This window comes from Mirounga angustirostris, unplaced genomic scaffold, assembly GCF_029215605.1.
Source record: "Mirounga angustirostris isolate CCGP_5_RB_7025 unplaced genomic scaffold, mMirAng1.0.hap1 SCAF_13, whole genome shotgun sequence".
Lineage (NCBI taxonomy): Eukaryota > Metazoa > Chordata > Mammalia > Carnivora > Phocidae > Mirounga > Mirounga angustirostris.
The window spans coordinates 8,885,307-8,912,211 of record NW_026991721.1 but is presented as its reverse complement, the minus strand read 5'-3'; the positions used below and the strand labels follow the sequence as shown (position 1 = coordinate 8,912,211).

At 56.0% G+C, this 26,905-nt stretch overlaps 1 protein-coding gene and 1 pseudogene across 1 annotated transcript; both read right to left on the bottom strand.

The window, feature by feature from the left end:
• Positions 1 to 122: 122 nt before the first annotated feature.
• CHRM1 (cholinergic receptor muscarinic 1) lies at positions 123 to 12,210 on the bottom strand. Its single transcript, XM_064576275.1, has 3 exons — positions 11,636 to 12,210; positions 11,089 to 11,181; positions 123 to 2,568 (listed from the first exon to the last, which is right to left on the bottom strand). The coding sequence occupies exon 3, from the start codon at positions 2,484 to 2,486 to the stop codon at positions 1,107 to 1,109; it is 1,380 nt and encodes a 459-aa protein (XP_064432345.1). The 5' UTR covers positions 2,487 to 2,568; positions 11,089 to 11,181; positions 11,636 to 12,210; the 3' UTR covers positions 123 to 1,106.
• LOC123857946 (solute carrier family 22 member 6-like) overlaps positions 7,735 to 26,905 on the bottom strand; it is a 46,775-nt pseudogene continuing 27,604 nt past the window's right edge.

Sequence of the window (26,905 nt, the reverse complement as noted above, 5' to 3'; positions counted from 1 at the left end):
GGACCAGGCTCAGGGAAGTGGCCCACGTTCCACAGTACTTGAGCCCTCCCATCCCATTCTGCCCTGGCCTAAGACCAGGCCCGGGATCCAACACAGGGAAAGAAGGCCCCAGAGCGCCCGCTAGTCATGTGGTTTTATTCACAGACTCAGCACTTGCTGAGGATAGAAGGAAAGAACATTTGCGGCCAGGCTGGGCCTGGACATAAGGGCGGCTGGGAGGCCATGCATGGGTTGGACGGGGAGCTCACAGGAGAGGACCCTTCGGCTGGGCCAGGCCTGTGTGGGGCAGGCTGGAGGCAGGCAGCATGCGGGAGGCCTGGCTAGGCCTGCACGGAGCAGATCTATCCAGGTGGTGGCCGTGAGCCAGGGAGGGAGGGAGGGACTGAGGGCTTCTCTGGGGCAGAGGGTATAGGTGTGGGGCCGGAGAGCAGGCAGCCCTGCCCCTCATTCCCAGGGAAACTACATAGTGGGACAGTCAGAACGCCTGGCGCCTGGTCCTGCTGCTGCCTTGGGGACTTGGTGTGTGACTGGCCTAGCTGGTCTCTTCTGGTGGCATTGTCCTGTTGATGCTTGGACATCTGCCTTGGGGACACTCTGGGGACATTTGTAGGGAGGCTGGACAACCCTGGAGAGTGTGCCTACGGCCCGGGGGTGGTGGGGGCTGTGCCTGCGGAGGGAGGGGATGCCCAGTCAGGGGGTGCTCCCTTGGAGCCGAGCGATCCGGGCCAGCCCCTGGGCCAGGGATGACTGAGATGTGAACCTTCTTTCTCCTGGCCCGGCCGTTGCTGGTTCCCCACAGATTTCCTGCCTGAAGGCAAACAAGGGATCCAGAGCTTGGATCCGTCTCCCCGGCCTTCTTCCTGGTGAAGAGCCCATTCCCACCCAGCAGGGAACGGAAAAACCAGTTCCCCGGGTTGGGTTTGTTCCCTGCCTGGGAAGAGCAAAGTTTGGCTGTCCAGGAAGGTGACCTAGGGGCCCCCCCCCCTCCCCTCCCCCGGAAGCCTGGTGAAGACAGAGCAGGGCCCTGGGTCTGAGGTCACAGCCCCTGCCCGCGTCCTACCCGGCTCTCCCGGGGACTGGGGCGGCGGGATGCAGGTGAGCGGCCATCAGCATTGGCGGGAGGGGGTGCGGTGCACAGAGCCGGGGCGCTTGGGGATCTTGCGCCAGCGACGCTTGTCCCAGCGGCAAAGCAGTAACAGGCGGAAGGTGTCCCGGAAGGCTTTGTTGCAGAGAGCGTAGCACATGGGGTTGATGGTGCTGTTGACGTAGCAGAGCCAGTAGCCCAGCTCCCACAGGGTCTCGGGGACACAGTTCTTGCAGAAAGTGGACACCAGCACCATGATGTTGTATGGCGTCCAGGTGAGGATGAAGGCCAGCAGAATGGCGCTCAGGGTCCGCGCCGCCTTCTTCTCCTTGACCAGCGAGAAGGTCTTCCGCTTGGCCAGCTGATCCTTCCCTCGGGGCTTCTGGCCCTTGCCCGCTCGCCCACGCCCTTTCCGGGTTGGCCTCTTGACCGTGTTGGGGGAGCTCCGGGGGGGCGGCTTGGCGGGGGCCTGCGCCTCGGCGTCCACCATGGGCATCTTGATCACCACCTCAGAGCCGGGCTCCTCCCCCTCTGAGGACGTGAGCGACTCCATGGAGCCTTCGTCCTCTTCCTCGTCTTCCTTCCAGCTGTAGGCCTGCAGCAGCCGGGGCGCCCGGCAGCAGCAGCAGCGGCCCGGGGGGGTCTCCGGGGAGCCCTCAGGCCCCCGCTGGGACCGCTCGGAGCTGCTGCTGCTGCCGCCGCCCTTACCGGGTGTCTCGGAGCCCTGCAGGGCCGCCAGCTCCCGGGCCCGGTTCTCCGTCTCCCGGTAGATGCGCCAGTAGAGTGTGCCCATGACCGTGACGGGGAGGTAGAAGGCGGCCATGGCCGTGCCGAAGGTGATGATGGGCTGGGACAGGAACTGGATGTAGCACTGGCCGGCCGGGACCGTCCGCTCCCCTACCAGGTACTGCCAGAAGAGGATGGCTGGGGCCCACAGGACGAAGGAGACCAGCCAGGCCAGGCCGATCATCAGCGCCGCCCGGCGGGGTGTGCGCTTGGCTCGATAACTCAGGGGCCGGGTCACGGAGAAGTAGCGGTCGAAACTGATGAGCAGCAGGTTCATGACGGAGGCGTTGCTCGCCACGTAGTCCAGCGCCAGCCAGAGGTCGCAGGCCAGTGTGCCCAGAGCCCAGTGGCCCATGAGCAGGTACGTGGTGTAGAGGTTCATGGAGAAGGTGCCGATGATGAGGTCAGCGCAGGCCAGGCTGAGCAGGAAGTAGTTGTTGACTGTCTTGAGCTCAGTGTTGACCTTGAAGGAGATGAGTACCAGCAGGTTGCCTGTCACCGTGGCCAGGGACAGGAGGCCTGTGGTGATCCCAATGAAGGCCACTTGCCAGGGCCCCTTTCCCGGGGCCAGGACGGTGATGTTGGGGCTGACGGCGGGCGGGGCCGAGGTATTCATGGTGGCGGGGTTGGGGGGGGCCGGCGGGGGCAGCCCCTTCCTCTAGTCACACTACAGGGCTTCCTCACGGGGGGGTCATCACCTGAAAAGAGAGGACATGGGCTTTGGCCGGGCCGCTGGTCGTCTATGATAGCTTGGGGTGCAAGGTGCTGGGGACACAGCCTCTGCCTTCTCAGGGCTTTAGGCCAGAGGCCACCCCTTCTCACCTGTGGCCACACACAGTCATCCAGAAGGCACTGTCCCGGCCGTGACTCGATGTGCCAGCAGAACCGGGGGGAGGGGTTTGGAATCCAGAGATGGAGTCCTCCTTCCAGCTTCACCATTCAGACTCTGAGCCTCAATTTTCTCATTGGGAAATTGCTACTAATTCCTGTCTTGCTTCACTCATGTGGCAGGAGTCGGGAGACTGGCTTTGTATACAGGACTGCCAAATTTTCAAAGCACTTCACTCAATTTTATTAAAGCTCTCATTTACTAGGTAGTTACTACATGCCAGACACAGCCCTAAGCCCTTAATTGAATTATCTAATTTAACTGTCGTACATCTCTAAGAGAGAGGTCTCTTATGCTCCCCGTTTCCCTGAGGCAGCCGTGACTCCAAACAACCACAAGACCCGGCGACAGAGGAAGTGGGTATGATTAGAACCCACATCTCTCTTTTACTTGGAGCACGTGGAGCAGGATTCTTCCATCAGATAAGGAGAGATGGGAAGGCCTGGGGAGGGCTCTAGAGAAGATAAGGGGGAGGTGTGTGTTGGTGTGTCCGCATGTTTCCCTGAGGGGGTATGCGTGAGTGCGTGTGCATGTGCGTGTGTGTTTGAGGGTGACAGAGAGAAAGAGAGAGAGAATGAGAGAGGAGGTGGGCAGTGTTTGGAGCTGGATCAGACCCTCTAGGAGGGCAGCAGGGTAAGTTGCTCTGGGCCTGAATGCTTGCCTGGCGGTAGAAAGTCTGGGGTGATTGATGCCTGGGTGGCTCAGTTGGTTGAGTGTCTGCCTTCGGCTCAGGTCATGATCCCAGGGTCCTTGGATCGAGTCCAGCATTGGGCTCCCTGCTCAGTGGGGAACCTGCTTCTCCCTCTGCCTGCCACTCCCCCTACTCGTGCTCTCTCTCTCTCTGACAAATAAATAAATAAAATCTTAAAAAAGAAAAACAATTCTGGAGTGAAAGCAGGCAGCGGGGGTCTGGCCCCAGCTGAGGTGTGAGGGCCCCCTTCTGTCTCCCCACCCTGTTCCTGGGTCCAAGCTGAGTGGGGGCAGCATGGGGACAGGGAAGATTCCCCCACATTTTTCTCCAAACTGGAGTCCAGCCTAGGCGCTAAAGGTGGGTAAAGGGAAAAGCCGGGTCTCTTAGCCCCTACGGGCTGGGCAGGAGACCCCCACTGCTCAAAGCCACCGCTTTGCTCTTGTACCTTTCAACCGGTCCCTTCCTGTTCTGGGCCTCAGGCATCCATCTGTCCCTGGAAGAGTTGGGGTCTCCTCCCACCTGCTGCTATGGGTTTCAGGGGCTGCATCACTGGAAAAATTCCAAGGGAGAGACATTGGGCAAGGGCCCACCAGGCTCTGGTGTTCCTCAGGACCCGGTCTGTGACAGAGAGACTAGCGTGCTGTGTGCCTGTGAGGAGGTCGACATGACAGGGGGCCTAGGGGTGCGTGGCTGTGACAGCCTGTGACCAAGGGTGTGTGGCTGAGGTCGTCTCTGCCGGTCATGGTGTTGGTGTGTGAGAGGGACGCTTAGGATGGCAGTCTGGAGTGTGACAGTGAAGGACCGTGGCTGTCAGCGCATGCTTGTGTGTCTCGGGCGGTTTGCTCCTCAGGGGGACAGGGAACATCACGGTGGAAGGACCTGGATAGTCTGGGCCAGACTGGTTCCATCTGAATCCAGGCTGTACCCTTTACTGGCTATGTGATCCTTGCTGGTGGCGTAATTGCCATGTGCCTCAGTTTCCTCAGCTGAAAAACAAGAATGACACTAGTCCCGGGTGAATAAATCAAGGAATTGTTGTGTCTATATCCATGGGTCCATGGATATAGAATGCCTGGGACAGGCCTGGCACCACACGGTGAGCGCTACGTTCCCGTTGATTCTTGGCATGTGTACCAGTGAGGGCTGCCTCCTACAAGGGTCTGCTCCTTTTTCTTCCTTTCTTTCTTCTTTTTTTAAGAAAGATTTTATTTATTTACTTGCCAGAGAGAGAGCAAGAGAGAGAGCACAAGCAGGCGGATCGGTAGGCAGAGGGAGAAGCAGACTCCCTGCTGAGCAAGGAGCCCAATGAGGGGCTCGATCCCAACATCCTGGGATCATGACCTGAGCTGAAGGCAGACGCTTAACTGACTGAGCCACCCAGGTGTCCCTCTTTTTTTTTTTTTTAAGATTTGTTTATTTGAGACAGAGAGAGAGAGAGAGCGGAGGAGGGGGAGAAGGGGCAGAGGGAGAGGGAGAGAGAGAGAATCCCAGGCAGACCCCTCCGCCCCCCGTGAGTGCAGAGCCCAATGCTGGGCTCGATCCCAGGACCCTGAGGTCATGACCTGAACTGAAATCAAGAGTCAGACGCTTAACCGACTGAGCCACGCAGGCGCCCCAAGTGTCTGCTCCTTTGATTAAAAAAATTTCTTGGGGCACCTGGCTGGCTCAGTTGGTGGAGCATGTGACTCTTGATCTTGGGGTCATGAGTTCAAGTCCTTGGGTGTAGAGATTACTTAAATAAATACTTAAAAGAAATTTTGAATACAATGACAATAGCAACTACTAATGATAATGATCATTGTTATTCAGGGCTCCCTGAGTGACAGTCGCTGCTCAAAGTGCTCATGCGCACCTATTGCATTTAATCTTAACAGGGAAACCCGTTCGCTCTTCTCTCCATTTCACAGGTGAAAAACTGAGGTTGAGAAGAGCAAGAGAATTGGCCCAAGATCACCCAGGTTAAGGTAGGAACCAAGATCTGAGAGCAAGCAGTTTTTTCCAATGAAACTTTATTTATAAAAACTGATGGCTGGCCTGGAGGCCATAGTTGGCCAATTTGAATTTTAGTTCTTAAATTGTATTTGTTTATTTTTATTTATTTTTTTAGTAATCTCTACAGCCAACGTGGGGCTTGAACTCACGACCCCGAGATCAAGAGTCGCGTGCTCTTCTGACTAAGCCAGCCCAGCACCCCGCCAATTTGAATTTTAAAAATACCATGGTAAAACATTATTTGTCTTGCTTACTGAGTTTCGTTGCATCCTCTTCCCATAGCCAAAGTCAGGTGCTAGGCTGGAGGCCGGCATCGGACTGGGCCCGCTGGGGCTTTCCCTGGGGAGGCACTGGTGGGTGCCGCCTCCCAAGATAGGGTTGCCCTGCACAACTCCCATCCCTCTGATCTGAGCTCAGTGCTGTTTAGTGCCATTGCACAGACAGAACAACTGAGGCCCAGAGAAAAGGGGGGGGAAGAAGGCATGGTGTACCCCCAAAGTCTCTTGGCTCCTCGCTCGGGTGCTGGCTCCCTTTCCCAACCCCTCAACTTCTGGTGCTTTGGGGCAGCTCTGTAGCCTCCAGTGGTTCCCTGGGCCAAGATGGGAAAAGACTGAGTCAGAGACAGACAAGATGAGCTTGCTGACTTCAGAGGCCGCACCCTCGGCAGCTGCTGGGGCGTCCTGTCCGCCTGGGCGTGGTGCAGCGGTCAACGCTGGGCCAAGGTCCCCACTGTCGGATCTGGTCCCACATCACAGCTGGACTAGGCCTGGGCGGGGGGCTGGGCGGGGTGAGGGAGACAGTTTTGCCTTGGGAGTAAAATCAGAGGTGCCCCCAAACTCAGGGTTCAAGAAAATGGATATTTTAATGCAATATTTAAAAAGTGGAAATTGATGGGGTGCCTGGCTGGCTCAGTCGAAGGACACATGACTCTTGATCTTGGGGTCATGAGTTCGAGCCCCATGTTGGGTGTAGAGATTACTTAAAAAAAAAAAAAAGGAAATTGATGCACAACCATCCATCATGAACAAAATTTTAAACAAAGGCAGGGTCCAACTCTGCACTTGCACAAACAATCCTATCACCCATGACTCACCCTGATCCTGGCCCTGGTTCCAATGAAACTTTATTTACAAAAACAGACGGCCCGCCTGTGGGCTGTCTAGTTTGCTGTTTGATTTTTTTTTTTTTGGCTAGTTGATTTTTTAAAATGTTACATTACAATATTATTTATCTTGAGTTTTTTGTGTGTCCTCCCTCAAAACTGTCTCTTTCTAGCGGTGTGATCATCAGCAATCATTTAACTTGTCCTTCCCTGGGCATCCTGTATCCGCCAGCTGATGGGGCTCACGGCATCCAAAGAGCCTCTCTGGACTTATTTCTGGGTCCTCAGTCCCATCCATAGCCCAGCCCCCTCTTGCTGTCCAGACCCCAGCACAGCCCCTCTCTGGGTTCCAGATTCCTCATTTGTTTTTTTTTCTTTTTTTCAAGATTTTATTTATTTATTTAATTGACAGAGAGAGAGAGAGAGACAGCGAGAGAGGGAACACAAGCAGGGGGAGCGGGAGAGGGAGAAGCAGGCTTCCCGCCAAGCAGGGAGCCCGATGCGGGGCTCCATCCCAGCGCCCTGGGATCATGACCTGAGCCGAAGGCAGTCACTTAACCAACTGAGCCACCCAGGTGCCTTTCTTTTTTTTCTTTTAAAAAATGTGTTTTTATTTATTATTATTATTATATATATTTAAAGATTATTTATTTATTTGAGAGAGAGGGAGAGAACAAATGGGGGGAGGAGCAGAGGGAGAGGGAGAAGCAGGCTCCCAACTGAGCAGGGAGCCTGATGTGGGGCTCGATCCCAGGACCCCAAGATCATGACCTGAGCCGAATACAGATGCTTAACCAACCGACCGAGCCACCCAGGTACCCCAGCTTTGATGAGTTTTAAAAAGGCTTTCAGAATGGGGGGGCCTATGAGAAGTGATCCTTGGAGGTGAGGAGGCTGGCAGTCTTAATGGCTGGAAATCCCTCCCACTCACTCATTTTAATAGCCACACTGATAGCCACCATAATTAATCACCTCCTGCATGCCAGACTCTTGATGTATGATATCATTTCCTTTAATCCATAGGGCACCCCAATGGGGGTTCTTATTTCTATTTCACAGATGAAGACTGTTGAACTGAAGTTCAACTTGCTGATGGTATCATAGGAAGTGGTGGGGCTGGGATTCTGCCCTGGGCCTGCGAGGTCCGAGGCCTGTGTTCTTTCCACTTGGCAGACTCCTCTATACCCCACCTAGGAGCTGTAGAGGCTAAGGCCTCCTATCTGGGACAAAGGTGGGGAAAGAGAAGGGTAGTGGTTCTGGGGAACTGGTCCCTGATTCTTGCCACTCCCTGGATCATCTGAGCTCTTGGGATGCAGTCCAAGAACAGAGCTGTCAATAACTCTGCCTTTCCTCCCCAGTCAAAAGGGGGGGGGGTCTTCCTCCAAACCTCTTTCAGACAGTGATTTGCTCAGGAGAACGTTCCTGGGGGCCTGCGCTGGTCCCTGCCGTGTGACCTTGGGCAAGTCACTGTCCCAACCTGGTAATCCTGTAGGATGATTGTGTGTGAGGGTATGTGCATTGCTGAGTGAGAATAAGAAATGGTGGGGGTGAGTCTGTAGCTTTGTGGAGATGGGGTGGGATGCATCCTTTGAGGGCGTCATGTCTGGGGTACCGGAAGGAGGCAAGGAATCAGGGAGGTGCCTTTCTGCTCAGGACTGTGGCCTCCTGATGAAGGTTGTTGGGAGCTTTTAGTAATATTATTAAAATTATCATAGCAACTGGCATTTACTGACTGCTTACCATATACCAGACGCGGCTCTAAGCATTCTATTCATGATTTAATTGACCTGTTACAACTCCTCGTGAAGCAGGTTTTATTATCCTCAATCTGCAAAAGGGGCAACTGAGGTTTTGAGACCTTAAGGACCTTAAATCCTTAATGCAGCCAGGATTTAGACCTCTTGGACCCCTGTCTACTCTAAACTCCTCTTGTGGGAATGGTGGGCCCCACAGGCTCCTCGCCCACCTTGACTGACTTGGCCAACCCATAGTTTGAGGTTTGAGTCAGTGAGGAATCAGTCCTTCCTTTAGAATCTGGCCTCTGTGTGTGTGTGTGTGTGTGTGTGTGTGTGTGTGTGTGTGTGACAGGGTCTGTTGTCGATCTGTGTGAGGTATGATGACAGCACTGTGGAAGGGGGAGGTCTAGCCGCAGCTCTCGGAGAAGCACGGTAGGGGCTGTGTCTGCCTCATTCGCTGCTTTATCCCAGTGCTTGGCACACGTAGTTGCTCAATAAATATTTGTGGAAGAAATACGTGAATATGCACATGGGGTCCTCCTGTTTGACTTCCGGCTCAGGGGCATGAGGTTGAATCCACAGGGGTCAGGCTCCAGAGCATGTGTCCCCCCCCCCGCCGCCCCGACTCCTTGCAGTTCTTGCATCCCCTCACTTGCCAGGCCCCTGTCTCCTGGGTGAGGCCCTGTCTGACTTGAGAGCACAGGAGAAAAATGGCCAAGGCATCCTCACCTGTTAAATGGGCCAAGGAGCCCCTGACTCACCTGCCTCGGGGAAGCTGAATGAGGTGATAGGACAGGCACGGGTGTGGGATGGGGCCTGTCAGTGCTGGGGGAGGAAAAAGTCAGCCTGGGCTTAAAGAGTTAAGGGATGAGGTCAGAGCCTCTCAAACGGCAAGCCAGACTGTTGACCGCCAGAGCCTTGGACCAATCCCCAGGGGCTGGGGATCTGGCCGGCAAGAGGAAGGGGGAGGCTAGGAGCGATTGCTGGGGAGAGGGATTCCTGAACACTTGGGCTTCCTGAATCTTACCGCTGGCCAAGTTGTGGAGAAGGGGAGACAGAGAATGAGGAGGTGCAGGGGAAGGGATTCAGGAGGGAGGAGCGAAGCCATCTTGTGATTCTGGGCCTGGAAGCTGGCAGAGCCCCGACTGGAAAGAAGGAGCAATACTGGGGAGAGGGAGATACGAGGTAGGGTCTGTGGGGCTGGGCTTCCGGGACTTCACATGTGCAGAGAGGAGGGTGTTCCTCTGGCCCGGTCTTCTGTCTGGTCCCTTCTGCTGGAGCCTTAATCCAGAAGCCAGCCTGTCAGAGGCAGCTCTCTCCCCCGGGGTTAACTTTTCTCTAAAAGAAGCTCTTGACCCATTAAAGGTGCACAAAACTCCTACCTCCGATGCCTGGCCTTGGGAATGAGGGGGTAAACACGTGCAATTTATCATATTTTCAGGCGCCACGGTCACGATGGGGAGAGCCGAGTGGCCCTGGGGAGAGCAGCAGCCTTCAGTTAAATGCTCATAAATGTGTTGCCGAGCCGGAAGAGGAGCGTCAGCCCTAGAACCACTGCCAAATGCACTCACGGCTGATGGACTTTAACCAGTTGCCCGAGTTCAGCTGAACCATGCCAGAGCCAGGTGGTCAGCAGGCTGGGCCCTAGACCTCACTCGGCCAGGTGGTATCAGCAGTGCTCTGCCCCTCATCCACCTCTCCACTTGCCCCCTGTTCTTCCATCCTTGAGTTCTCCTCCCCATTTCCTTTCTTCTCCCTCCCTCCCTCCCCCATCCTTCTAGGCATCACCATGGCATCACAGCAGAGCAGAAACCCAGCGAGATATTCACCCACCTCTCCCCGCCCGCCCTCCCCCTCCCCTCCAGAGCCCAAGCTCCCTGCTGCTCCCCCACCCCAACATCTTGCTCAAGGAGGTGGGAGTGCAATGCTGCCCTGAGGCTGAGGGGAACGGGGTCCTAGCCCAGGAGGACCCCTCCATGTCCCTTCTGGGACCACGAGCACATCCCTTCACCTTTCTCAGCCTCCGTCTCTCCAACTGGTCAATGGGCTGACGTGACCTCAGCCTAACCCCTTCTTGGCACTCTGGACTCCTCTTTGCACTTGGGGATCAGTTCTCAGACCTCTAGGCCTCAGCCTGGGAGACAAGAGTCGCATCTTCCGGAGCCCCGTTTCGCCATCCCCTCCCCTGCCTTCTGTATCACAGGAGCGATCATGGCTTGCCCAGTGGCTGAGGTCAGGGGGCAGAGAACTAACTCTTATCTGACAGCTCAGTGAGCAGCTGATTACTCAGGGATAGAAGACTGTCCAGCTGTAGGAGACAGTCTGACTCCTTCTGGCCACTTGGGAGGGGGGGGTGGTGGGTCATGGTGGTTGGGCCAGCCTGGATGGAGCTGTGTAGGTATGTTTTGTGGCAAGCAGTGAACCCCTCTCGCTAGCACCGATAACCCCTAAACAGCACTTGTCTGAATGACCCAGTGAGAGCTGACCACCCCCTTCCCAGCTGGCGAGTCTGCAGGAATCAGAGCTGGTGGCCTCCAGCCCATCCCTACCTACACTGTGGAGTCTGGGGGGTACTGGGATGGGTACCCGCGTGGGTGCCCATTAGTACCCATGCATTACCAGGACACAGGATTGAGACCTGCTCTGTGGGAGCCCAAGACACCGTGGACATAGGGAGGGCCCTCTGGGCCCTTGCACACATCAGGGCCACGTTCCCTGGCTGGTGTGGCCTCCCATGTGCCCATTTGTTCCCGGAGAGCCCTGGGGCTCTTGGCCTGGTCTCCTGCTGGCTTCTGGTCTAACACCCACCTTGGCATCCAGCTTGTCCGTCTGGCCAGCAACCTGGTTCAGTCCATCTTGGGGGGCCTGAAGGTGGATGGGGGTGGTGGGAGTCAGGGTTCCCTGAGGGAGAAGAGGAGGAGGTTCTGGGACTGGCACCCCAATGTCGGGGGGGGCAACCTCCCACGGGATGCTGGTGGCCAAGGCTGCCCTCTGGCCCCCTGTCCTTTGCACTCTGTCCCTGGGATTCTGGGTCCTCTGCCTGCTACGTGGCGGCTTAATCCCTCTGGGCTCCAGGTCCAGTTTCATGAGGGGGGGGTCTCCATCTCCTCTGCCAGCTGAACCCCAGAAAAACATCAGGTGTATCTGCTCAAAGCCACGAGACTGGGTGTTTGGAGCGGCCACTGTCCAATGCTACAGAGCCCCCCTGGCCTCCAGACCCCTCCTTGGCCCCCTCCTCTCTCTGGAGTTCGTCCCCATTTCCTGCTAGTCCTGGTCTCTGCTTCGCTCCCAGGACCCTGCTTTTCCCGCCCCCACCTTGATGGAGCCCCTCCCAAGCCCACCCAAATGTACTCACCATGGGACTGGAGAAGGGTCTGTAGGGTCCTCAGCCCCACTGCCTCCCCGGGGGCCGGCGCCGTCTCCAGGGACCCAAACACCTGGCTCCCGGGGGGAGCTGCGCCCTGTGCTGGCAGCCGGAGAGGCACAACCACTGATTGGCATGTCCCACCCCCTGGCACGCCAGCCTGGGGGGGGGGAGGGAGGAGAGGAAAGAGAGGGAGGGAGGAAAGGGAGAAAAGGAAGGGAGGGGGAGCTGGAGGGAAGCCTCAGGCAGCGGCTGGGGTTGGACTAGGTCCTGGAGCGTGCCTCCCTCCTCCACTAGGGCACCTAATTCGAGCCCCGAGAGGGAGGAGGTAGGACATGGGGAAAACGAGCCCAGGAAGGCTAAAAGTCCGGAACGGGAGAGAAGGCGGATACAGGGAGACAAACACTCACACCCACTGCACACAGACTCAGCGACACACACTCACACACACACACACACCCTCACAAAGGCACACTGTTTCCCGGGGCTCCTTCCCCCACCCAACCTTAGAGCCCCCAATCTGTGCGCACCATGCCCCAACACACGCACCCCGGCGTTCACATGCCTGTTTCCCTCATACACGCCCTGCCCCTGCACACGCCCACGCGCCCACCCACCCACCCAGCCCCACACCCTGCTCTTCCTCCCTGCTGCGAAGGAGCTAGATTCCTTCTGTTTGGAAATGACACATTGGGCCTCACGTGAGAGGCGCCAACTTGGAACAGACCCAGAGGGCTGGCGCACCCGCCCCAGGGGCTGGGCAGACGTGCCCGCGTGCTGGGCTGCGTGCTCTTGCGTCCCTCTATGCTGCAGAGCCCGGGTGTGAGGCTCTATGGGGGTCTGGTTGGAAGGGAGGAGTGGAGGGGGCGTGTGCCCACTACACGTGCTGCTGAGTGCCCCCCCCCACGTGAATGTCCCCGAATACCATGCAACCTGTGTAAATGCAGGTGTTACCCTGTTGGTCTGGAACCAGGACGTGTGTGTACACGTGTATCTGTATTCGGTGTGTGTCTGAGTGTTGCCCAACTGTGGAACTTGCTAATTCTGACAAGTGAGGCAGCCTCTACCTCCCTGCCTGCTCCACCCCCAGCTTCCACTTGGAAGACAGACAGACAGGCAGACAGACAGCTCTCCTCCCAGCTTGTCAAACTCTGTCTCCCCTGACTCCCACTCAGGGCTCACAGGTGTGTACCTGGGAAGTGACAACCTTGCCCTTCCTCCCCACCTCCCTTAGCCCGACTGCTTGGTCAGTACCCTCCCTCCCCCCTCTTTTGGATTTCTGTGTTGAGTTTCCCCAGAGATAGAACCCCTGGGGGCCCTTTGCCATAGAGACCAGGGTTCTGCACCACCCTCACCTGGCCCTAGAGACCTCCCAGGGAGCTGACCACGGAGGGGAGCTGGGGAGCTGGCTGCTGGGCTGCTGTGTCCTCTGCCCCACGGTGCCATGCTGAAGCTCTGGGGTGGAAGATAGGAAGGACAGGGATCATCTATTAGTCCCATTATGCAGATGAGAAAACTGAAGAGCAGAGGCGTGATTAATACGTGCGGCGCAAGTGTTTGGACTCAGGTCCCTTGGCTCTAAGGCAGGGGGCCGGGACCTGCCCCACCACTTTCCCCCTGCCCATTTCCCCACCAAGCACCCCCTCTCAATCGCCTGAGGGTAACCCAGGGCTTCCTCAGGCTGGAGCCCAGTTGCCATTGGAGCCAGGTGGCACAGAAACTGGTGTCCCTGGGGCTTGGCCAGCAGCCATGGGATGCTAGGGGTGGGCACACGTGGCAGGTACATGTGGGGGATCTCTGCTTCTCAAAGCCAGCTGAGGGTAGAGCAAGCATCCAGGCCACCTCCCTTCTGAAGTCGAGGAGACACTGCAGCTTGGAGAGGAATCTGAGCAGCCCCCTCCCACCCCGGGCCCGACCAGCGGGTCCGGGGTGGGGTCAGAACGCCACCAGTCCCTGTCCGTGGGCTCAGACTCGGGCTGCCCCCTGCTGGGCGGTCCTCGAGTTGCGGCTGCGGCTGGGGCGCGCGGTGGGGCTGCGTGTACTTGTGCGCGTACACGTGGCTGAGTGTGGGGGTGTTAGGCCTCCACGCTCAACATCCATTTCCGAGTCTGAATCAGGCTCTCTCCTTGCCCCCTCCCCCCAATCTCCTTGGTCTCCCTTTTCTCTTCTCCCACCGCCTCTGCACACGTCCCGTTAGAAATAAAAACACTTATTTTGTAGGCGGGAGGGGAGGGTGTCCAGCTTTCCCTTGCCTCTTCTTGAGTGCCCCTCTCCGTCCCAGGCGGTTTCGTCCTTAAGTCCGCGAAGCCGCGGAGGCAGGGGGATGATGCCCCCCCCCCCGGCCCCCCGGCCCGTATGACTCTTCTCCACCCGGACTTGGCTAGCTCCCCTTACCAGATGGGGAAACTGAGGCAGGCAGGGAGGGAGGACCAGGAGAAGCTCTCCCACCCGGCTCTCTCACCGCCCCCGCACCCGCGCCGGATTTAGCCGCAGGGAGGCTGGGAACATTGTCTTTATTTTAAGCCGCCGAGTGAGGCACGAACGCGGCTGCTCGCGACAAAGGGCTTGGCTAAGCAGCGGCAGGCGGCGCACGTGGGGGTCCAGCCCCGCCCCCGCTCGACCCCTCCCAGCCGCCCGGGAGCCGCCGGCCTGACCTCAGCCACTTCTCGCTTCTCTCTGGCCGCTTGGGTCGACCGCTGGCGCAGGGCACCTGGGTCTCGGCTCCTGCGGGTTGCTATTTTTGGTCCCTCGGCTGAAGAGTCACTCCTCCGGGCCACCGAGGGAACGCGGGGCTCTCCGCGCGGGGCCCGGCCCCTCTCTCAGCCTCCGCACGGGGAGGAGGAGAGAAGCGGCCCTGGGTGCGAATCCAACTCTACCTCTTCCCAGCTGAACCGCTCTGAGCAAGTTAGTGCCCCTCCCTAGGTCTGTTTCTTTATCGCCGTCGTGGGGTTAGAGATACCTCCCCAACAGGGCAGTTTGACCTTGAGTTGCAGGTTAAACGTGGCACTGCCGTTCGCTACCGGTGAAAGCCATGATCGTCGTTATTTATAACCGTATTGAGCACTTACTACGTGCCCGGCGCTGCTAAACGCTCTATATTCATTAACTGGTTTGTTTCTCACAACAGCTCCCTGAGGGAGCTTCTATTATTATTCCCATTTTACAGATGAGTAGGTTTTCAAGCTGCGCGCAAGCCCAGGGCTCCGTGGTAGGTGCGCTCAGCGTGTCTGGGGCCATCCTGGGGCCGGGGTCGGGGTGGGAGTGCGCCGGCTGCAGCTCCAGGAATGACCGAGACCTGTTGTGCGACCGCATGTTTTAAAGGCAGGGGTCCTGGCTCAGGGCTGCCAGGGGGTGGGGACAGGAAGTGAGCGTGCGCTGGGAGTGTGCTGGTGCTGTGAGCTGGTAGCGCCTTCGTTTAAACCCTCCCCCTCGGCTTGGACCCACGTGAGAAGCTCAAAGCCAGATACGTTTGCCACTTGTCAGTGTTGCTTCTTTCTCTGTCCTGGGGTCGGCGATCCTTTTCGTTCCCACCGGACCTATGAAGTCGGACTGGTTGGGCCTCAGTGCCCTGAGGAATGGGCGTGGGTTGGAGGTCTCACCCGCTGTGGGCGGTGACCTCGATTCTGAGCCCGGGGGGTTGGGGGTTGGGGGGTGGATGCGGGGGAAGGCAGCTGGTCGTCCTGCCGGCATCCCTCCTTGCCCACCCCCACCGCTACTTTAGGCCCTCAGCCTCTTTACACCCCTTCCCTCCCCTCCCCAACGGCGGGGACGTCGGGAGAGACTAATTCCCGGACAAAAGAAGAAACTAATATCCAGGGCGGGGCCGAAGATAAATCAGGGCTAGTAACGGGCCCCCAGAGTCCCTGACAATCGGGGCCGGGGAGAAAGTGGCCGCAACAAAAAGCATTATCTTGGGACAGGAAATCTAGGTTTTCCGATCCCGTTCGGCAGTTAAGGCCTCTGAGAAACAATCTCCCTCCACGTACCGGGCGCTTCACCTCCGGGACAGGGCTCTGTGCAGGTACTCTCGGGGCAGGGGCAGGGTCCCGGGCAGCTCAGCTCTACCTGCCCCGAAGCCTCGAGGTCGGCTTCCGGAGAATGGATGGGTTCTGGGCGGCCCAGGCCCTGGTTCCTTGCACAGCCTGGACCTGGGCAGAGCGCCCCCTGGTCCTTCCGGCGGCTGGAGCGACAGGGGTCGCGCGGGGGCGTTGAATGCTGGGAGCAGAGGTGACGCATTTTGGACGAGTCTGTGAATCTCGGTTGCACGGGGTTGCACGGGGCTCCGGGGAGGAGCAGGGTTCCCGTTGGGCGTCCCTAAGCGCTCTCTGTCCCGCCTATGTGGACAGGACCTCGGAGCCCAGGTCACTTGCTGCCGCCTAGGAGTTGGACGCACGGTGGACGTGTGGCCCAGACGGAGGGAAGGGGCGCTTTCCCCAGCGCTATGGAGGCCCGTGCTTCCCACTCAAATCTGTATGGTAAAAAATGGCTTGAGAAATCTGATTAACGGCGTCAATTTTGCTTTGCCTGGTCAGTGGACACCGGGTCCCCAAGTTTTCCGCCACCTGGTATATGCGCCCTGGCCCTGGACTTGACCAGATGTGAGACGTTTGGAGAGAAGTGGTGCAGAACTTTGGGCAGGCGCTTCGGGCCGGATCCCCAAGGCTTCTCTCCAGCCTCCATAGCTGAGTCCACGCGCCCGGCGAGTGACCCGGGTGAGGCAGGACCGATTTCAGGGTCCCCTATCCCCAGCCGGGCTAAGTTGGCTTCCTTGCCTCGTAGCATCCTCCCCCCGACCCCCGTGAGCGTGTACGCCTTGTCCTCGAGTCCCCACCCAGACGGAGACCAAAGCTCGAAGCCCACGGTAGCGAGGAGTGGGAGCAGGGCGAGTGGAGCCTAAGCCCGCGCTCTCTCCTGCCCACCTCTCCGCGAGACCCTCGCCCCGGGCGCGGGCGCAGGAAGTACGTCGGTGGGCAGGGGTCTGCCCGCTCTCCCGGCCTGCGGCGTGGTGACCCTGGAGCCCCCGCCTCGGCGCCCTCTGCCCGGCGCGCTCGGGCGGTACCCACCGCCCCCCGCACCTCTGCGGCGCCCTCTAGCGGCCGGGCTCTCGGCCCGGCGGGGCGGGGTTGTGCCTGCGCAGGGAGAGGAGTAACAGCACAAAGGCCTCTTTCTTGCCCCATAGCGCAGGCCCTTCGTTGGCAGGGGTGGGTAAGGGATGGTGCAGATCCAACTCTCTGAAGTTCCCTTCACTGCAGCACTTATCCCTGGCTAACGCATTCATGAGCGCTTTACGTGCACTTGTCTTATGTAAACCTCATAACATCCCCATGGTGTAGGTGCTGTGATGATTTCCATTTTACAGATAGAAAACTGAGGTTAGGTTAGGTTAATTTAGTCGGCCCTCTGGACTCCCTCACAGTTTGTAGATCTTGGGCCCAGCTTCTCACTAGTTGAGAACTCTTCTGGGCCATTTATAAGAAGGAGGGGTATCCCGGGAATTTGCTGAGCCAGTGTCTCTCCCAGCTCTTCATTCTGCTGCCCCATTTATTTAACAAACATATAGCTTTGTTCTCAATGTTTTACATGTTTTTTTTATTATTTTTTATTTTTTTAAGATTTCATTTATTTATTTGACAGAGAGAGATAGGGAAAGAGGGAACACAAGCGGGGGGAGTGGGAAAAGGAGAAACAAGCTTCCCGCTGAGCAAGGAGCCCGATGTGGGGCTCGATCCCAGGACCCTGGGATCATGACCTGAGCCGAAGGCAGACGCTTAACGACTGAGCCACCCAGGCTCCCCTATATGGTTTTTTTAAAGATTTTATTTATTTATTGTGTGAGAGAGCAAGAGCGAGAGAGTGCATGAGCAGGGGGAGAAGTAGGCTCCCCGCTGAGCAGGAAGCCCTATGTAGGGCTCAATCCCAGGACCCTGAGATCATGACCTGAGCCGAAGGTTGACCCTTAACCGACTGAGTCACCCAGCGCCCCTCAATGTTTTACATGTTTTAACCAATTTAATTTTTGTAAATAACCCAACGAAGTAGGTAGAATTATTATACCCATTTCACAGATAAGGAAACTGAGGTACTGAGAGGTTCAGTAATCTGTTTAAGGTCGCTCGGCTAGTAGGTGCCAGAGCTAGGCCAGTAGACTCCCGATCATTGCCTTTGCCTCTATCCTAAAGGGCCCCCAAATGTCAATATCGATGCATCTAGGCCCAGTCTAGAATCGCCTTCCCCTTCTCCCCACACCCCCCCATCCCTGACGGTGGCCCATCACTCTTTCTGCCCAGGGTCTAGTACCTCCCCCCCTCCCCCCGGCCCTCGACGCCTCCTGCCAGCCTCAGCCGCTGAAGGCCTGACCAGGGCAGGGATTGATGACTTTGGGCGACCTCAGAGGCCGCCTGTTTACTCCGCCAGTCGGCACACGCCGTGATTAACAGTGCACAATCGAGTTAAGGCCGGAGCTCCGCCGCTGAGGCTTGGGGAGGGGGAGGGGCCTCCCGGCTAGAGCCGCCCCTCCTTGGGGCGCATTAGGGGTTTGCGTGAAGGTGGAGCCCCGAGAAGGCCGAGAGGGTGCTGTGCCCGACCGACGGGGCTAGGGAGCATGTGGCCCTCAGGGGCTGGGGACAAACCTTCACTGCCTTTCTTGTCCTTCTTGCCCTATCCACTGAGGGCGGGAGGCTCAGAAAAGGAGGGGCTGGGTGCCTACTAGAGGAAGGAAAACCTTTCTAGCAAAATGGCGGCAATACTGGGAGGGAGGGATGGAGGGAGGGAGCCAGGCTGGCTCTGCGTTGTGGAACGTGGGAAGCAGCCCTGCCGGGGCCTCAAGTTGCTTAGTTCTGGGGTGGCTATGTTGTCCTCCTAGGCCTGTGGTCCTCTTCCTTGAGCATAGGTCTAGCCTGCTCTAACTTTCCTGTCATCACCCACCAAGGGGGTGAGTCTGCAAGCCCCCTGGGGTGTGGGAAGACAGGGATAAAAACCCAGGCCCAGGGCAGCCATTGTCATGGCGATCCTTTGCTCCCTTGCCCTACATTCCAGGGGTAGGCTTCCAGAGTTTTTTGTTTGGTTATTTATTTAAGATTTTATTTATTTATTTGTCAGAGAGAGAGAGAGAGCACAAGCAGGGGGGAGCGGCCAGCAGAGGGAGAAGCAGGCTCCCTGCTGAGCAGGGAGCCCCATGTGGGACTCGGAACTCATTCCCAGGATTCTGGGATCATGACCTGAGCCTAAGGCAGATGCTTAACCGACTGAGCCACCCAGGCGCCCCTGGCTTCCAGAGTTTTAAACCAGTAGTCGCTGTTTAAAAATGACGTATGCAGCCTATAGTATGTCCTACTTTCTCCAGGTTGGTAATGCGACCCCATCCTAAGGCAACAGTCTGGAGTCTGCCCAGCACTGTGCTGAACATGAGGAAGTGAACAGGAGAAATCAAAGCCCAGAAGCCATGGGGTTGATGAGCTATTTGAGGAGATAAGATGATCTTGGGGAAGGTACCAGGGCAGATCAGAGCCCACGAACTTCCTGGGAATAGGAAGAAAGGTGAAGAAAAGTACAGGAATGGTCAGTGGGAGCTGGCTCCATCAGGGACAGTATAGGGGAGCCTGGGGAGGATGATCTGGTTCCCAAGCTTCTGTAGGATGTCAGGGCACCGGACTGTTTGAATCAGGTTGGGGGCCCAGTCTAGAATCTTGTGGGAGGGAAGGAGTCATGGCCTCTCTCCCAGCCTCAGTTTACCCATCTATAAACGGGATTGGGATAGAGGTGAAGATGGACTAGATGGTCCCAAAGGACTCTCCCAGCTCTGATGTTCTTTGCAGATGGGACACCTGGGGTTTGACTCAGTTCTGCCTCTCCTGGCCCCGAGACCTTCAGCAGATCACTCCCCTTCTCTGAGCTTTGGTTTCCCAGAAGTGAAATCGGAGTTTAGGCTAGCCTAGTATTCCTCAAAGTCTATTTTGCAAGACATTAGTAGGTGTAAATGATAAGAAAAAAGGCCTCCATGGGAAAACGGGAAATTAATTAGGCTTTCTTTACTGTAAGAACCTATCAGAACCTTTAAATGGCAAATATGCACTAAGATTCTCTGAGAGGCAGAGAAAACATGCAGATTCCCAAACTTATTTCACTACAGATTTTTTTAAAAAGATTTTATTTATTTATTTGAGAGAGAGAGCGAGTGCACAGTGGAGAGGGGCAAAGAGAAAGAATCTGAAGCAGACTCCACACTGAGTGCAGAGCCGAATGCGGGGCTCAATCCCATGACCGCGAGATCGTGACCTGAGCTGAAACCGAAAGTCAGACGCTTAACCGACTGAGCCGCCCAGGTGCCCTGACAGAAATTAGTTTTTACATGAGCTTCTCTTAGGACTGGCATCTGAGGAAGATTCTTGAGTCACAGGGCACTAGTTTATGTAGAAACCCTCCAGCTCCCACATGTGATAATTCTAGGCCTTCCCTCCACCCTTCAGGCCTGGACCCCTGTCTCCATCAAGGGCTCCTTTCCCTGGCTCCAATCTTTTTTGGACACTCCTCACCCCAGGTCCCCTTGCTCCAGTTTCCTTAGTGTGTCCTTTGTGTCTGGCTTCCCGTGAATTTCCCTGACTCAGCCCTAGAGGGCTCAAACTCAGTCCATTGCCTGCCCCTTCCCAGATCCTTTCTGATCAGAGGATCTGAAGGGTGCCATCTGGGCTCTGCTGGCAGGGGTCAGTGTGATGGATGTGGTTTCCTGGTTCCTAATCCCAGGTCCCAGCCCCAAACCCCAAGCTTCTCTGGCCCAGCCTCCAGCCTCCAGTCCTCAGTCAATAGACCTGATTCCCTAGCCTACTAGGAGGCCTCTGGCCCCAAGTCTCCTGGCTCCCAGCTCCAGACCCCTGCACCTTGAACCTCATCTCCAAGCCCTGGTCCCACTTCCCACTCATGGCTCTCAGCCTTCCTCTCCAAAGCTGTTTCTGAAATTTGGTTAACAGGTCACACCTTCCCTGTCCCCAGCTGCATCTGCAACCCACTTGGTCTTTGGGCCCGAGCCAGAGTCAAAGGAGAGCCAGGGTGGTGGGAGAGTGATTACACATACTGGCAGCATGAGGGGTGCACTGCACAGTGTTTACATTAAAATCGCCCTCCCCCAACACAAGCCTGGTCCAGGGTGAGGGAACCCTTTGGCGGCAAAAATATAGATTATGAACTAGAACATTCTAGTCAGGTAAGTGGTGGGAGGTGGGAAGTAGAGGCAAGGGCAGAGGCCAGGAGAAGGTGGGGGGTGGGTAGAGTCATAAACCTGACTCAGCAGGTGGTCCTGGGATGAGGCTGGGGACAAGGGCCAGTCACAGGGTGAAAGGAGCCATTTTACAGTTGTAGAAGCTGAGGCTCTGTGACTTGCCGAGGGCTACACGGACACCCAAACTGTCTCTTGTATTATGACCTCAGTTGACAGTTTTCAAAGTGCTTTCTCTTCATTACTCCCTCCTTCTAGAAACTCTTTTTTTTTTTTAAGATTTATTTATTTATTTTTTGAGAGAGAGATGGGGGAGGGGAGGGGAGGGGCAGAGGGAGAGGGAGAAGCAGACTCCCTGCTGAGCGGGGAGCTGGATACAGGCTTGATCCCAGGACCCTGGGATCATGACATGAGCTGAAGGCAGATGCTCAACCAACTGAACCACCCAGGCATCCCTAGAAATACTTTCTGTGCTTAGTCTCTGGGGACACCCCCTCCCGGTTCTCCTCCTCTCTCCCTGGTTGTTGTTCCTCCATTGCCTTTGCTGATGTTCCTCATCTTCCCACTTTCCAAACTTTGGAGTGTCTGGGCTCAGTCCTTGGACCTTCACACCCACTCCCAGGTGAACTGATGCTACCCACGCACTGATGAGTCCCAAATTTATGTCTCCAGCCCAGCCTCTCTTCTGAAAACCCAATATTTTCTCATCTGTAAAATGGGGATGACAATAGCTCGACCTCGTCGGGCTCTCATGCAGATTAAATGAGTTCAGCTATGAACTGTCGGGAAGGCGCCGGGCTCAGTTTCAACGTGATGGCTGGAGCTATGACTATTGCTCCATTGGAAATCTAGAATCATCTCAGACATGACTCATCTCAAACCCCAAACCTGATCTCTCTGGAGCCTTGCCCATCTCAGTTGGTGGCAACTCTGTCCTTTGAGTAGCTCAGGCCCCAAATCCTGTAGTCATCCTTGATTCCATTCTTTCTCTCACATCCCAAACCAAATTTATTAGACAATCCCGTTGTCTCTTCCTTACCTATATCCAGGGTGGGCCACTGTGGTCTTGGCCAGTGCCATCTCTTACCTGGATTACTGCCTCCACACTGGTCAGCCTCTGCTTCCCGCTCCACCTCACTTTCTACCACGGCCTCCTGCGCCTCGGCTCCAGCCACGCTGGCCTTGCTCTCTCTGGAACATGCCAAGCACTTTCCTGCCTCAAGGACTTGGCACCACTCTCACCTTGGCCTAGGTAATGATGAACACACCACCAGGTCTCTACAAGATCAAGATGATGATTGTACAGAGGCCTGGGGCTTGGGGCAGTGGGCAAAAAATTAAAAAAATATGTAATATTTTTATTTATTATTATTCTTAAATATTTTATTTATTTGTTTGAGAGAGAGATAGAGACAGACATAGGGAGAGAGAGCAAGAGCAGAGGGGAGAGGGAGAAGCAGAATCTCCCGGCTGAGCAGGGAGCCCGATGATGTGGGGCTTGACCTCAGGACCCCGGGATCATGACCTGAGCCAAAGGCAGATGCTTTACCTGACTGAGCCACCCAGGGGCCCCTATTTTTTAATTTTTATTTTATTTTTAAAAAAAGATTTTATTTATTTATTTATTTGCAAGAGAGAGACAGAGAGAGAGAGAGAGAGCAGGAGAGCACAAGCAGGGGGAGCAGCAGAGGGAAAAGGAGAATCAGACTCCCCACTTAGCAGGGAGCCCAACAAGAGGCTGGATCCCAGGAACCTGAGATCATGACCTGAGCCAAAGGCAGATGCTTAACCGACTGAGCCACCTAGTCTTCGCCATTTTTTTTTAAATTTTTTATTAAAGATTTTATTTTTGAGTAATCTCTGCACCCAACATGGGGCTCAAACTCACAACCCCAAGATCAACCCTGAGTTGCACACTCCATGGACTGAATCAGCCAGGTGCCCACGGTATGTCATATTTTAATGCAGTATTTAAAAAAATAAAAAATAATGCAAAAACAAACCAACCAACCCCACAATGAACAAAAGATCAAACTTTTTAAAAAAGAGTTTATTTATTTGACACAGAGAGAGAGACAGCTAAAGAGCGAACATAAGCAGGGGGAGTGGGAGAGGAAGAAGCAGGCTTCCCGCGGAGGAGGGAGCCTGGCGCGGGGCTCGATCCCATGACCCTGGGATCATGACCTGAGTCAAAGGCAGACGTTTAACAACTGAGCCACCCAGGCACTCCCAAAATATCAAACTTTTAAGTCAAGACAGGATCAGACAGGGCTGGGATTAGGGTGAGGCAAGAGAGGCAAGTCCAACTGCCCTTCACCCTAGTCCCAGACCTGGACTGCGACTCAAAATCTTTCTGGGCGGTGGGAGGTGGGGCGGGACAGACCCACTTGGATGGCCCAGGGAGAGCAACAGGCGCAGAGCCCACCCCAGGGTAATGGCAGTGGGCTGGACAGGACACTGCTGGCCTGTAAAATGGGGGTCGTGGGTCTTGTCTTAGAGGAACTCGGGAAGATTAGTGAGACAATGGACAGAAACCCTGTCTCGGTGGTGGTGCGGGCTGGGCTGGGAGGCGGGAAAGCCGGGAGAGGGGCGGGGCAGGGGGCACTCACGTGGCTCTTCCAGGTGAGGATGGTCCCGAACCAGTCGTCCGACCAGCAGGGGAGGGTGAAACAAGTGGAGAATCTGAAGGACATGGCCGGGTAGGTACGGAGGATCCCAGCAGAGGTGGGACCAGGTGATGGGGCCTTAGGATCAAACCTGGTACAGGGCAGAGAGGCGGAGCCAGGGTCGGAGAGGCCCTGGGCTCGGAAGGCGAGGCTGGTAGGATCAGGGGGCGGGGTCAGAAGTCGGAAGGCAGGAGGAAGGCCAAGGGGCAAGTCGCGGCCGGGCAATAGGGCGGATCTAGAAACAGACCTTTGGCTCAGTGGGATTAGGAGTCCTGTGTATCTTCCCCGCCCCTGCAGAGCTGGGTGCGGATTATGCCCTCCTCCCTCCCTTTCTCAGGGCTGGGACAATGTGTGCTTGTTTTCGGAGGCACCTGGAGCTGGGCTCCTTGGGCCAGGGTAGAGCCCCATTAGCCCAGGAAGGGGCCAGAGCAGGCCTTGGGATGACAGATGCTCTTTCCGGGCCGGGCTGCTACAGCTCGTATCCACCTGCTCCCGCCTCTCTGCAGCCACTGCCAGAGCTCCTCATGGCCCGCAACCCCCAGGCTCAGAACTGGTACCAGGACTGGGAATCCTCAGTGCTGGTCTGGACCGCAGATCAGGCCAGCCTCCTTCCCTCTTTCGCCGGGTCCCCCAGTGCCATCAGTGCTGGGGTTCTGGCCAGCCCAGGAGAGGCAGGCAGGGGCTGAGCGGGAGAGAGGGCCCCAGGGTGGGAAGGACGAGACCAGATCTCAGTGACCCCTTGCGCTATTTTGCCTTGCCAGGCCTCCTCCCTGCCAGCTCAGGGCTCGCCAGAGGCGGATCACAGAGGAGCTGAGGAGTCTGGCGGTGAAGCTTAGGTTAGCTGGACTTCCTGAACAAGAGCCCAGGTACGACGTGGTGCACTGCTCCTGCAGCCAGGGCCTGGCCGGGAGAGCAGAGACTTGCCTCCGCATTCATCTCCCGCTTCCTCTTTTCTCCTTTGTTTCCAGATGTTTGCACCTGTCTCAGAGGGAAAGAGTTTCAGAGCCTCCTGATTGGCTCCCATCACTGTAGTCCCTTCTCGACTTCCAGGGAAGACTGATGGAGGGGTGCAAGTGTGTGTGTGTGTGTGTGGGGGGTGAACCAGATGCATATGGTTTTTCACTGTAACTCTAAGAACAGCCTCGCAGGGAGCAGAGAGAAGTGGAGAGGAAGGTGGGCGCATGGTGTGTGTGTACATGCATGAATTCTTGGGACAAGTCAACTATCTGGGTTCAAGTGTAGGCTCTATTACTTCTCAGCTGTGTCTTACCTTCCTCAAGGATAATAATAATCCTTCCTAAGGATAATAATAATACTTACCTTATGGATTACTGATCATTTTGATACATTATAGTATCATACAGAATAGTTTTCCTGCCTTACACATCCCCTGTGTTCTACCTATTCAGCCCTCCTTGCTCCCTCCAAACCTCTGGCAACCACTGATCTTTTAACTTTCTCCATGTATTTCATGTTTTTTAATGCCACTGTAAATGATACTGTTTTTTAAATCTCAATTTCCAGTTGTTTATTGCTAGTGTATAGAAGTGCAATTCTTTCTTTCTTTTTTTTTTTAAAGATTTTATTTATTTATTTGAGAGAGAGAATGAGAGACAGAGAGCATGAGAGGGGGGAGGGTCAGAGGGAGAAGCAGACTCCCCGCTGAGCAGGGAGCCTGATGCGGGACTCGATCCCGGGACTCCAGGATCATGACCTGAGCCGAAGGCAGTCACTTAACCAACTGAGCCAGCCAGGCGCCCACTTTTTTTTTTTTTTTAAGATTTTATTTATTTGAGAGAGAGAGCGAGAGAGCGAGAGAGAGCATGAGCGGGGTAGGGGGGGAGGCGGGCGGGAGCAGGGAGCCCTACTCTGGGCTTGATCCTAGGACCCTGGGATCATGACCTGAGCTGAAGGCAGATCATGGGACCCTGGGATCATGACCTGAGCCACCCAGGCGCCCCCAGAAGTGCAATTCTTTAACTGTATTGATTTATACCCCACAACCTTGCTAAGCTCATGTTTTAGTTGTAGCATTTGTGTAGATTCTATTGGATTTCCTGCATATATGATCACTGCATGATTGTTTGGAACCAACGATGGTTGGCTGATGTGGAGTGGCCACTGTGGGTGGACCAGAGAGGGACAGTGGGAGAAGTTGGGCATAGTTTCTTAAAAAAATTATTTATTTAATCGATAGAGACAGAGAGAGCATGTGCAAGGGCTTGTATGTCCATGAGAGCAGGGGGACAGGCAGAGGGAGAGGGAGAAGGAGAGAAGCAGACTCCCTGTTGAGTGTGGAGCCCATTGCAGGGCTGGATCCCAGGTCCCTGAGATCATGACCTGAGCCGAAACCAAGAGTGGACTCCTTAACTGACTGAGCCGCCAAGGTACCCCTGGGCATAGTTACCTTTTAATGAAATGGGCTTAGGTGGGTCTGGCTAGGAGGAGGGATCCCAGGGGAGGTGTTTCTCTGGAACCACAAGTCCAGGAGAGGTCCCTCCTGTCCTCCCCTGGCTGTCATTTCTCCAGCCCTCCTCTTCGTGTCCATATCCATGAGATTCAGGGGCTCCTTCTTCTGCTTTCTGCCCCTTCTCAGTCCTCCGGAGGCCTGGAGTGAGACCATTTGCCTCTCCTGCTGCTTCTACCCCAATTTCCCTTTTTACCTATGGGGAAAGGAGAAGCAGCGTTCAGGAGTAGCACCGGGGCATTCTTTTTAAGTGTTTGTGCTCAGCTGTCCCACCTTATGTCCAAACCACCCACTGTTTCCAAGACCCGAGAGTCCCAGGCAGGATTCCAGGGGACTCTGCCTGTAAGAACAGGACCCAGGAGGCTCCGCAGGCAAGAGTCCAGTTGAATGATCCCAGGTGATCTCACCCTGGAGTCTGGACTTTTTGTGGTCAAACAGGGCTGGATCAAGGAGCTATGAGTCTCCTGTGCATCTGAGGGTGGGGAGGCTAGGGGAGGGTACAGCCACCTTCTCCCCAGGTCCTGTACTGTGTAGGGCAGTGGCTGGCCCAGAGTCTCTGGCAGGAGGACAGTGGTGGGGCAGGCAGCCACAGGGACCACTCCGTAGACAAGGAGAGGCAAGGAGGGGTAGAACTCAGCAGCCAGGCTCACTGGCGGGCTCGGGATCCTGCCTATGTCCTGCTCAGACCGCTCTGCCTGTGGGGAGAAGGAGCACCTTGGTGGGGCCACTGGGGCTTTCGGGTGCCCTAACTCTGCCTGCTAGCGGTGCTCCCTCTTTTCTCATTCCCTACAGGGCCAGATGCTTGCTCCGACCTTGGCTGAAAGGAAAGTGGGAAGCAAATGGTTTTGGAACCAGGGAGCCTGGGTTCTGGTCCCAATTTGCATCTGCTGTGTGATTGTATAACTTCCCAGCCCATCTTT